The following is a 12077-nucleotide window of genomic DNA, read 5'->3' on the forward strand; positions in this document are numbered from 1 at the left end:
CTCAAGCAGGTGTTGAAGGGCGGCCTGGACATGATGCACATGCTCCCTTGGTATGGGAGAAGATCAAAATGTTGTCTAGGTATACAGACACCTGCTTGTTCAACATGTCTCTGAGAACGTCATTTACCAATGCCTGGAATACCGCTGGGGCATTTGTGAGGCCGAACGGCATCACCAGGTATTCATAATGACCAGAGGTGGTGTTAAAAGCTGTCTTCCACTCGTCTCCCTCCCGGATCCGAACTAAGTGGGGGTAATCGCTGGAAAGTCTGACATACGTAGAGAACAATCTGGCACTGAGTGAATGACTGGGAGGCTTAAATAAGGGCTTGATTGTTAATTGGCAGCAGCCTGAGTCCGAGTTGATGAGGTGGGAGTGGTTGGCTGGTGAGGTGAGAAGGAGGCAGGCTGAGGTAGGAAGTACTAGAGCAGACTGTGACACCTGTACTGGGACTTGTCTGAGAAGTAGCCATCTTCTCTCAGTTTGTCAAATAGGTCAATCCAAACCTGGACAAACTCACTTCGCAAGGTCAGCCACCATCTTTCAATACGTTGGTTTCCAGAGGTTGGACCAAAGGTGACACTGTCGGTTTGTGCTTGGTTCCTAGTAAAATGCAAAAACTGCTGCATTTCAGCCATATGGCCATTTTCTGTTCCTAAATCAAGTCTGATTCTGGCAGGGCACCTACCAGCATTGATAACAGCATCAATGAAGTAGCCAGCGATGATCTTTGGGTGATTGTTTGTTTTGTAAGCTTCAAGCCATATCATCTTTCTGGAAAACCCATCAATGCATCCACTGATTGCAATTCCAAATGGCTTAAGATTGTCTAGCCATCAATGTGCCATACATAGTTTGGACCACAGCTGTGGTAAACGCGCATTCGCAGTCTGTTTCTTGACCTCAAATCAACACTTTCACCATCCAATAACTGTAACAGTATTGCACTGTTTCTCTGTCAGTCACAATTCAATGTAACCAACATTTTTGGTGCATCCATCTGTAACAATGACACTGACCAGATGTTTCCAGTTGCTGTTCAATGAAACTTGCCACCTCAGCTATGGTTTTATTCTTTCGAGGCCACACCTGCTTTCTGCTCAAAATTCTTTCAAGGGTGCGTTTGCTTAGTTCAACCCCATGTGAATCAGCAAGCAATTTAAGTATTTCATCTGTTGTAAAGCCACGCTTAAAGTACTCCTCAATGTGCTCACAATCCATTTCCTTGTCAAGATAAATAGCAGAACTTACGCCAAAAAGCTGCTAGCTTGTCTGTTGTGTAAAATATATCATAATTTTGACTTAGTATCTCATAATATCGACTTTTATATTTCATAATTTTTACTGGCGGAAATAGGCTTCCATATACATATTATTTGCGTACATAATAATACACTTTTGGTGAAATCTGGTGAAAAAACTTTGTCTTATTCCACATAAACTCTTACATTTTGGTGTCTTTCCACGGTTGAAGGATTGTCAAGACATTGTCAATTTTATGTTTATTATTTTTTTGTTTTTTTAACACATATTTCTAAGTATCTATAGTTAACCAAACTAGATTCTCCCTAAGTGATGCTTTAGTTAAACTCCTTCCTTGTTCGCTTAAAAAGCTAAGCCTTCATCGTAGCTTCCCTTAACACTGCCAAGAACCATGAGAGACATTTTACCAACGTACCCACATCCAGACGTTTCTAACTCCGCCCCTGGTTGGGAACGTGCGCTGTCGTGACTTCCGTGACGTGAAGTGAACTACAGACGTCAGTCCGCAGGTTATTTCTCGGCTCGGAGGTCTTCTTTACACTGCAGCCGGATTCAGTGTGTGTTCGTCTGAAAAGTTGAGTATAAACCCCGTACTAACCAGTTTTGTGTAAGAATGCCGTCTCATATTAATCCACGTCGGTTTATATGAACACGCTGAGTTTAGTAAAGATAACTTTAGCAGTGCTGTTATACTTTGTGTCTTTGCTAGAGAGTAGAAACCAACCACCCGGCTTCAAATTCAAAGTGCAGGGTGTCAGTAGTACACACACACACACCGTGTTACGTAAAGTAAACAGTTGTAAGTTATGTTGGCTCACAGCTTTTATGTAACAATTATTTCTCCAAACAGTGAAGCTAAATGCCACAGCAGCCAGCATCAGTTTGTGTCGCTCACAGTAAGGCGAGGCTCCGGCTAATACATGGAACAGGCTATAGCCACCCTGTTACTTCATAGTGTGGAAACATGATTTAAAACTGTACACGCAGCTTGCTTTCCATTAGGTTCTCAGATGTTTTTTTTCTTTATTAAAAATACTTTTGAAAATGACAAATCCTGAAAATGGCCTGCCAAATACTTTCATAGTTTGTGATCCTTAAAATTGTTAATTTAAAGAAAAAACTGTTTATAATAAGTTTATGTTGTTATTATTCACATCAATTGATTTGAATGAACATGAAATCATACTTATATTCTCTAAATGCATAGTATTTTTCAACTGTCCCAATGTTTTTGGTCTGTCCTGTCACACAGGACATTATGGTATAAAAATTGAGCATTTTTCATAAAATATTGACTTAATTAATTGATATATTTAACTGTGTAGATGAAGGTGGAGTTATATATCACATTTGTGTAAAAATGTTCGATGTAAAGATAGGTTTTAAGTTTCACTACAGCATCTACAGTTTGCCTGGCTTTTTGTGCTTACCATTCATTACTAAAAAAAGATCCTCTACTTCCCAATGTTTGCCAATATCATGTAGGGATGTAATAAAATATCGATACACTTGAGTATCCCGATACTATATTTTGTAATACTTTGTCGATTCTCAAAGACACAATAGATTTTTTAATAGTTGACATGCAAAGATTTGTGGCAGACAGTGGCTCAGCTTGCACAAAACATTGTGCTATGATGCTGGATGTTACAGGGACTGTGAGAACTGCAGACCCCACTGTTCTGATGGCATACACAATGTTAAATCAAATTGTATGCATATGGTGGGATCTTTATACTATTGACAGTTTTTCTAAAATAAGATTAAAAAATCGCAATATATCTCCTTGCTTACAGTATCACAATATATTGAATGTTAACCTCAGCCAGATTCTTGCTAATACACAGCCCTAATATCATGTTGGGTAAGGAGCTGCTATAACCATTGTGCGTGGACCTTCTGTCTGTACTCTCACAGCATCATGAGTCTGCAAGAGATCAATGAGAATGTGAAGCTGGCCCGCGAATACGCATTGCTGGGAAACTACAGCTCGGCCAGTGTTCTCTATCATGGACTACTAGAACAAATCAAGAAGTATATTTACACTGTGCGGGACAGCAATTTTCAGCAGAGATGCCAGCAGGTAATATGGCATTACAAACTTAGCAGATCGTTTGAGAAATGAGCATCTTCTCATGTTTATCTGTGTTATTTTCTCAGTTATGGCAAGAAATCAGTGAAGAGAGTCGACAAGTTCAGGACATAATGTCGACTCTGGAGAATTTCCAGCTGGACACGGCATGCGCTAAACCCAGCAATCATGAGGATTGTGAAATCAGGCCTGTGCACGTGGAACAGAGGTATTGCAGTTTAGTTATTTACATCCGGCTCTTAACTTTCAGATTTCTCATTCATTGCTTCTGTAAATGTTCATGGTTCACTATAGTAGTATGTTGGACACTGTAGACCTAGTTCACTGTTCACCTTTGCAGTGCACACATTTGTGACCCAGGATTTATAAGCTATTTGTCTGTGAGCAGCAGCCCTGATGGAGTCATATGATTGAGATTAGTACATTTGTGAACCTGTTTTGTTACTGCTCTGCCCCAAAGGTGACCTGTAAACTTCACACTGCCTCTTTGTTTCTCTTCACTTTTAAGTCTTCACATGACTTGAAAGACTAATAGTTGTTGTTAATAGTTCCCTCTTCCTCTTTTTCCACAGACATTGTCCCTGTCCTGTCAGGCGGCCAGCTAACTATAAAGACAGCAAACTTCCCAACAACAGGCTGAGTGCGGCTGTGAGGGCCCAGCAGAGGCACTCCCTTCGTGGGGCCAATGGAGACAGAAGCAAACCTTCCAAGGGCAAAGAAAGGAAGGAGTCAAAGGAGGCCACTGGCAAAGCAAAGGATGATAAGGTGAACAACATGTGGGTGGTTTCAACACCACCTTCGCCTTCATATTACTGCACAAGTGATATTCAAAAAACAAGTAATTGCATTGTTGATTAAACAGTATCCACAGGTTGCCTGTTTACCTACAGCCATGTTTGTAATTCCAGTGTTTCAGACCCAATGGGTAACATTCAGGTAACAGAGCAGAATGTTTTTATCTGCCTTCCAGAACAAAGCTGATATCCAGGAGAAAGAAGTGAAAAGGTTTGACGGGACAGGGTATGATAAAGACCTTGTGGAAGCTCTGGACAGAGATATTATATCTCAGAATCCAAATGTGAAATGGTACGTGCTTCTTTCTAGTAATCCAGGCTAAATGTGTGCCAGAAGTGCCTCTGTACTGGATCTCAGGCAGAGGTAGCATACAAGCCAATTTCCTCAGATGCTGGATCGTTGGATATGTTTTTCAGAACTTAAAGAATTCTCTGTCATTCTTAATTAGGAGCTACCTCTGTTACGTGAAACAACGACTATTAATGAGCTAAACATACTCTGCAACACACTGGCCGAGCAATTGAACGTTAAATGGTTTTAAAATTGAGATTGCAGTTTGAAAGAGCTCAAGTTATTAATGATATCTTAAACTAAAATAAATTAAACTAATATTTAACAGCAGTTTGTCAACTTGTCCTGTCAGTCTATGAAACTGTTGCTAGCTACAGCAGCTTGTCGTTATTGCCTTACAAATCAGTTTGTTACTTTCTTCATATCGTTCAGCCTTGCATTGTCCAGTACACGCAGTGAGGACTGCTCACTGTCCTTTCTATGTATGGCTAAAAGAGAAACATGCCATAAAGTAAAGACATATTTCAAGGTGCAGACTCTTAACAAGGTAGTGTGTGTTTTTTCGTCCTGAGATCTACCAGCTGTAAACTGTCTAATCTCTTTCTTAGGGACAACATTGCAGACTTGGAAGATGCTAAAAAACTTTTGAAAGAAGCTGTGGTGTTACCGATGTGGATGCCAGCATTTTTCAAAGGCATACGAAGACCATGGAAGGTGCTGATGTTAAAGCGATTTTGTTTTGTAATGTATATCGCTAACATCTATGCTCAGTAACCTTTTTGTTTGACTTTAGGGAGTGCTTATGGTGGGACCGCCAGGCACGGGGAAAACACTTTTGGCTAAAGCAGTTGCTACAGAGTGCAAAACCACTTTCTTCAATGTCTCCTCATCTACTCTCACCTCCAAGTACAGAGGGGAGTCTGAGAAGCTTGTTCGCCTTCTCTTTGAAATGGTAAGACTTTACATATGTGATTGTACCTCATGATCACCCAGTCATGTTTTTCTGCAACAACATGATTTTGAGGATTACACTTCTCAACGGGTGGGTTTGCACTTGCCCAGCGCGTTTCCTCCGCAATGCGGCGCCTCGGCACTAGGTCGGCTTTGAAGGCTCGGGATGAAGTGTCTCGCAGGGGCTGTGGACTCGCTGCGCGTTCTCTCTCTGCGAGAAGGACCGTGGCGCGGACTGTTCTCAGTGCGTCTATGGCAGGGGTGGGCAAACTTTTTGACTTGCGGGCCACAATGGGTTCTAAAATTTGACAGAGGGGCCGGGCCAGGAGCATTTGGACACGCAATGTAATTTATCAAACCTGGAGATTGCGTCTGTTTTTTATACATTTCAATTGAAGGTGCAAATCAACATTTACTGGAAAAAGATCACTTTCAACATTCAAAACATATTATTACCCAACGAAATACTCAAGTTCAATCATTTCTAATTGTTTTAAACCCCGCAAAATAATGGACGGATTGTCCTGAGAGATAGACTGTATTAAATATCCTGCCTGCAGCAGAAACTAGAAAGGGGTCTTTAAATAGAGAGCGATGTGCGGCGTGTTAATTAAGCTACTGTACCGCTGCTGTGCGTAAATGCGCACATTGCTCTTAATTAAAAGACGCTCCTCCAAACTTTCCATATGCATTTTTTTCATAACACAGTAGAGAAACTCACATTTCAGTGGGAACAGTGTTGTTGGTCTCCCTTTTTTGCCAGTGCATCAAAGTCTGGAGTTAGCTTTGTTGTGGCAATTCTCAGGATAGATCTGAGGTGTTGGTCAGTTAACTGGGATCTGTGACGGGCTTTGTTGATGTTCATGACGCTGAAAGTCTGCTCACACACGTAGGTCGAGCCAAACAATGCCAGCATCTTCTGTGCCGTCCTCCGGAGGTTTGGAAACGTGGCTTCGTTAAGTGAAGCGTAAAAGTCATTCAGTTCAAGAGACTTGAACTTCTCCTGTGAGACGGAGTCAGACTGAAGATCGATCAGCTCCAATTGCAGCTCATGCGGTGCTGTTTCGGGGTCTTGGGACAGGGGACAGGACACCAGCTGAAGTGACTTGTCAATTTTTTCAAAATCAGAGAACCGACGGCAGAATTCTCTGTGCATGTCGTCCAGTGATGTGCAGTATTTCTTCACGTTTCGCGTGGCCTCTTTCTGCATGGCCAGTGTGGGGAAATGAGTGAATGATTTGTTTGCCATTTGCCTGGAGAATAAAATCAGCTTGGATTTGAAGGCTCTCACATTTGTGTACATGTCGTGCACAAACTGATCTTTCCCCTGCAGCTTAACGTTCAGCTCATTCATGTGTGACAATATGTCCACAGCAAACGCAAAGTCACAAAGCCAGTCCGTGTCGCTCAGCTCAGGGAATTCGTCGGATTTCCCCATTTGCTCCAAAAACGAGCGAATCTCCTCTTTGAGCTCCCACACTCGTTGACACACTTTCCCCAAACTTAACCAGCGGACACGAGAGTGGTAAAGTAAGTCCTGGTGATCCGCATCGGTTTCCTCTAGGAACGTAATGAACTGACGGTGATTAAGTCCCCTTGCTCGTATGAAGTTAACAAGTTTTACAACTGGATCCACGACATGATTAAGCTGCAATACAGACTTACACAGAGATTCTTGATGAATGATGCAGTGAAGAAAAATAACATCCTGGTCAGGGTTTTCTTCTTTCACTTTATCCTGGATTCTTTTCAGCAGCCCGACGTTTTTTCCAGTTAAATTTGGCGATCCATCCGTGGTGACATTGGCAAGTTTACTCCAAGGCAGCTTCATTCTCTCGATGGCAGCAGACACCTGTTCATACAAGTCCTCTCCTCGCGTTTTCCCCTTCAGCGATTCCATGCTCAAAAGCTCCTCCGTTATCTCTAAACTGTCATTAATCCCTCGGATAAAAATTAGGAGCTGAGCAGTGTCTTTTATGTCGTCACTTTCATCCAGTGCTAGTGAATATAACTTAAAGGACTCCGCCTTTTTGTTTAACTCGCTGACTATATCTTCGTCAAGCAGTTCCACACGGCGAGTCGGCGGGCCGGATTAAAAAGCCTAACGGGCCGTATATGGCCCGCGGGCCGTAGTTTGCCCATGTCTGGTCTATGGCAACGCAGCGGACCTGTCTTGAAACACTGCCTGAGTATAATCTGTCAATGGGAAGCATTTGATTTGACGCTCAGAGCCGGTTGTCTGACCCCCCCCTTAGTATCGCACCTGTATTAGGCGATTAAATTTGGATGTGAACTTCTAGATCATGATAGCATCATTTGTGCAGACCTACAGAACATATGTTCTCACATTCGGTGAGACTTTTATGAATCTTTTTCTGACTGTGATACTTCTAATGTATTTGTTTATTGATGATATATTGTGGACTTGGTCAGGCACGGTTTTACGCTCCCACTACGATCTTCATTGATGAAATTGACTCCATGTGCAGCCGCAGAGGAACATCAGAGGAACATGAGGCCAGCCGGAGAGTCAAGGCAGAGCTGCTGGTGCAGATGGATGGTACACTGACAACGACACAACCATGATTGTATTTACAACTAATACATGTACCTTCGGATCAATCGCTCTTTCTTAAACCAGTAAACATAAAAGCAACTGCAAGGCTTTTTTTGTTTTTGCTTTTTACTAAATGGTCAAAATTTTAATGTAAATTTTAAGTAAAATGCTCGAAACAAGCTAGCATTAGTTTTCTGCAGTATTGCCTATTTCCCAGCATTGTAGCAGTACTTTATGTAAACCGTTTTATCCTCCAAAAAAACAATTAAAGCATTCATTCTTCCATTATTTTTGACTTTTGTGAAGGTGTCGGTGGAGCATCAGAAAACGATGATCCATCAAAGATGGTGATGGTGCTGGCTGCCACCAACTTCCCATGGGACATCGATGAGGCTCTGAGGAGACGGCTGGAGAAGAGGATCTACATCCCGCTGCCTTCATGTACACTCTTTTCTTTGCTGCCTCACAGTGTAGTGGACAATAAATCTTGTGAACATTTTTAATTAGGTTTAAACTCTTTCGAGTGAGAACTACAAAACAGATGGACTACACATGTTCAAACAGGAATATTAATAATGTCTACATGTCTACATTAATTACATCCTTATGAACTACATAATGTGGGCTCATACCAGATTAACCCACCTTGGAGGCCCTAGAGCAAAACTGAGCTGAGCCCCAGCTGACCCCTGCATTCTTTGCATTCTGTATCCTGTCACCTTCGAGTGCACATGGCAGACGCGCATGCAGCTTCATTATATTTATTTTCAGTAGCAGTAATTGTATGCTAGAATACTGCCTGCTTCTAGGACTGTTGTATGTACATTTCTGGTAATTTAACTAAACACAGATAAATTTATGAAAGTGCAACATGTTAGCACAATATCAACATGTATAATAAGTCTTACAAACTAGACTTTGACACAGACACCTCTACAAGCCAGGGCCTCGAGGTCAGACTGTAATGCAGGACCATCTGCCCCACATATCCCCAGACAAATTCACACTTACTGTTATTACCACAAACCTGAAACTGGCTCTTTCAGGGTACTGGAGCCAACCTTTACTCGTGTGACCTAGTTGGTGTATAAGGAGTAGCTACAGTCTGTGGGCCTGCTCCACTCACTGTTGCATTTGTGTTTTCAGACACAGGGCGAGTGGAGCTGCTCAGGATCAACCTGAAGGAGCTGGAGGTGACCGGCGATGTGGACCTGGACAAGATTGCAGAGCAGCTGGAGGGTTACTCAGGAGCTGACATTACCAACGTGTGCAGGTCAGCAATGTTTCCATCCTCAAATCAATGTTGATCTTTACACTAGTTTCTTCTTTAAATAGAGATGACGACAAATATACGCACCAAATATGATTATTGCTACAATAGATAAAACACAATAGGTTTGGGTGTGCGCTGACCTATTGACGCTTACTATAAGTGCTATATAAATGAAGTTTTTATTTAAATCAAATGTATTTATATAGCTCAATATCACAAATAATACATTTGTCTCAGTGGGCTTTACAGACTGTACAGGATACGACACCGTCTGTCCTTAGACCCTCACAAGGAAAAACTCCCTCAAAGAAACTCCACAATTAAAGGGGGAAATGTTAGAAACTTCAGGGAGAGACTGAGGAGGGATCCCTCTCCCAGGACGCACAGACTGTAATAGATGTCGTGTGTACAGAATAAAGAACATAGTACAAATACAACATGATGTGATCAAATATGAAAAAGATGGATTCTTGTCAATACACGTGCCGCTGCATTTTGGATCAACTGAAGAGTCTTAAGTGACTTTTTGGGACAACCTGATAACAATGAGTTGCAGTAATCCAGCCTTGAAGTAACAAATGCATGGACTAGTTTTTCTGCATCATTTTGAGACAGGATGTGTCTTATTTTTGCAATGTTACGTAGATGAAAGAAGGCAGTCCTTGAGATTTGTTTTATGTGGGAGTTAAACGACAGATCTTGATCAAAGATGACACCAAGATTCCTTACAGTGGTGCTGGAGGCCAAGTTAATGCCATCCAGAGCTTCTATGTCATTAGAAAATGCGTTTCGGAGGCGTTTAGGGCCAAGTATAATAACTTCAGTTTTGTTTGTGTTTAACATCAAAATGTTGCAGGACATCCAGTTGTAATGATTTTAACCCATTCTTGAAGTTTAGCCAATTACTTGGTTTCATCTGACTTGTTTGAGATATATAATTGTGGATCATCTGCATAACAATGAAGGTTTGTGGAGTGGAGTTTTAGTTATTGATTCAAGTTATTTACCTCATCAAGAACTGGTGTCTTTAAATGCTTTTATGCCTATGCTCACAATCATTTGCCAACAAATCTTAAATGGGACCACTTGCTGAAAAATGAATGTGGATAAAAGAAATCATAAGAATTTATTTTGTGTGATTGCAGACAGTATATTTGTTTAAGATTGCAGAAGAGCACAATAACAACAGATTATTGTAGGAAGTTTGGCACTTTATGTGAATTAAAATGTTAAATGTAAAGTGTTGCTGTGTTACTCTGCAGGGATGCCTCTTTAATGGCCATGAGGCGAAGAATCGAGGGCCTCACACCAGATGAGATCCGTAACATTTCCCGGGACGAGATGCACATGCCCACCACTATGGAGGACTTTGAGTCTGCTCTGAAGAAAGTGTCCAAATCTGTGTCTGCAGTCGACCTGGAGAAGTATGAAAAATGGATCGAAGAGTTTGGGTCCTGTTGAAATCCCCAGCATCAAGACGTTTGTCGGGTAATGATGAGTTCTCGTGGGTCAGGTTGTGGCTGTGTATCTCTCTGAATCATTCAGGTGATATTAAAGAGTACTGTAGGTTTATCCTTGAGGTAAATATGTGCCCCTCTTTCTATTGTTGCTGATGGAAAAAGTATTTATCTAAAAAGGTCACTCGATCAACTTGATGTGTCAAAATAGTTTATTTCTCACAAATTATGACATTTGTTACTTGTGTTAATGATCCTGAAATGTTCAACATGTAGCTGTGAGAAAAAGACGCAACGTTTCCTGCAACACGCTGACCGTAGAGTTCATTTTCAGAGATGTTTTACTGCTACTTTCCCAAGTGTCATATATTTGCTTTGTATCTGACATGAGATGCGAAGCTAAACTGACAATCAAATATCATTGTTTTTGTTTTTTATGCACTTGATTGTATTTGGAACTGTGTACTTATTTTACATTGTTAGAGATAACACTAACAAGATATTTCTATAAATAAAGTTTACAATGATGATGGATATTAACATTGTCTTCCGTGTAAATTTATTTAGTAAACAATACTTCTGCTGGGGAACAAACTACACTCTGAGGACATGCTGAAGATCTTGAACAATACTTCTGTATCATTAACATTTGCAAAGATTTGTGTGATTTCCAGTGAAGATGTATTCAATGGAGCACTTTAAGTTGGATGAATCTGTGAAAATGTGAGTCTTAACAAAGTAAGCTTTCAGAGTGTTGTAAATGATATGTGACACGCAGATCACCTAGTTCTGCAAATACAAAAAGATGAAACAATACTTTAGGGAGAAAAATGGTAGGGCATTAAAATGGATATATAGATATGTAATATTTACATTTTTACAGACTGTACCCTACCAGCCAGAGAAAGGGCTAAGCCAGTCCGTCTCTGCAGACCGGCCTTCACTTTGTCAGGCCAGTAAAGTTTTGTTCCTGCAATGAACAGACGTGCTGATATCAACACTCAGGTGTTTAAACAGGTATGTGGGATTGACATACATTCTTGGACCAAGGTTTTTTTTATAGGAAACATTCACTTTTCTGTATATTTAATTTATAACCTGAACATTTTTCAAATGCACTTAGGGCATAGATAAAAAGTGCAGAATGCTGGGTACTGGGTCAGAGACAGCTTTCTGATTGAGTATGCACGGGCGGACAAACGGGAAAGGAGGGTTCTCATGAACAACAGACGGTGCAACGCTGGACATCGAACCTTTAGTCAGGAGATGGAAGCACACTACATGTCCCAGTGGAAACTGCATGTGTATGTATGCATGAGTAACGTGCACTGTGTGTGTTCATGCCAGATTAGAGACGTTCTGTTCATATCTAAAAAACATGCAACAAGTGTTCAGTG

General features: G+C 41.1%; 1 protein-coding gene across 1 annotated transcript; it reads left to right on the top strand.

Annotated features, from left to right (window-relative positions):
• The first annotated feature begins 1665 nt into the window (after positions 1-1665).
• katna1 (katanin p60 (ATPase containing) subunit A 1) lies at positions 1666-11220 on the top strand. Its single transcript, XM_029425661.1, has 11 exons — positions 1666-1838; positions 3182-3347; positions 3425-3564; positions 3929-4121; positions 4327-4442; positions 5051-5156; positions 5236-5394; positions 7827-7953; positions 8257-8391; positions 9097-9223; positions 10486-11220. The coding sequence occupies exons 2-11, from the start codon at positions 3186-3188 to the stop codon at positions 10682-10684; spliced, it is 1464 nt and encodes a 487-aa protein (XP_029281521.1). The 5' UTR covers positions 1666-1838; positions 3182-3185; the 3' UTR covers positions 10685-11220.
• The last annotated feature ends 857 nt before the right edge of the window (positions 11221-12077 follow it).

Source organism: Cottoperca gobio, chromosome 24, assembly GCF_900634415.1.
Source record: "Cottoperca gobio chromosome 24, fCotGob3.1, whole genome shotgun sequence".
Taxonomy (NCBI): Eukaryota; Metazoa; Chordata; class Actinopteri; order Perciformes; family Bovichtidae; genus Cottoperca; species Cottoperca gobio.

Excerpts from the sequence above, each read along its gene's own strand:
- katna1 (XM_029425661.1), top strand. The coding sequence starts at position 3,186 with ATGAGTCTGCAAGAGATCAATGAGAATGTGAAGCTGGCCCGCGAATAC. Across the intron at positions 4,122-4,326 it reads GCAAAGCAAAGGATGATAAG|AACAAAGCTGATATCCAGGA; the intron begins GTGAACAACATG and ends TCTGCCTTCCAG. Across the intron at positions 5,157-5,235 it reads GCATACGAAGACCATGGAAG|GGAGTGCTTATGGTGGGACC; the intron begins GTGCTGATGTTA and ends GTTTGACTTTAG.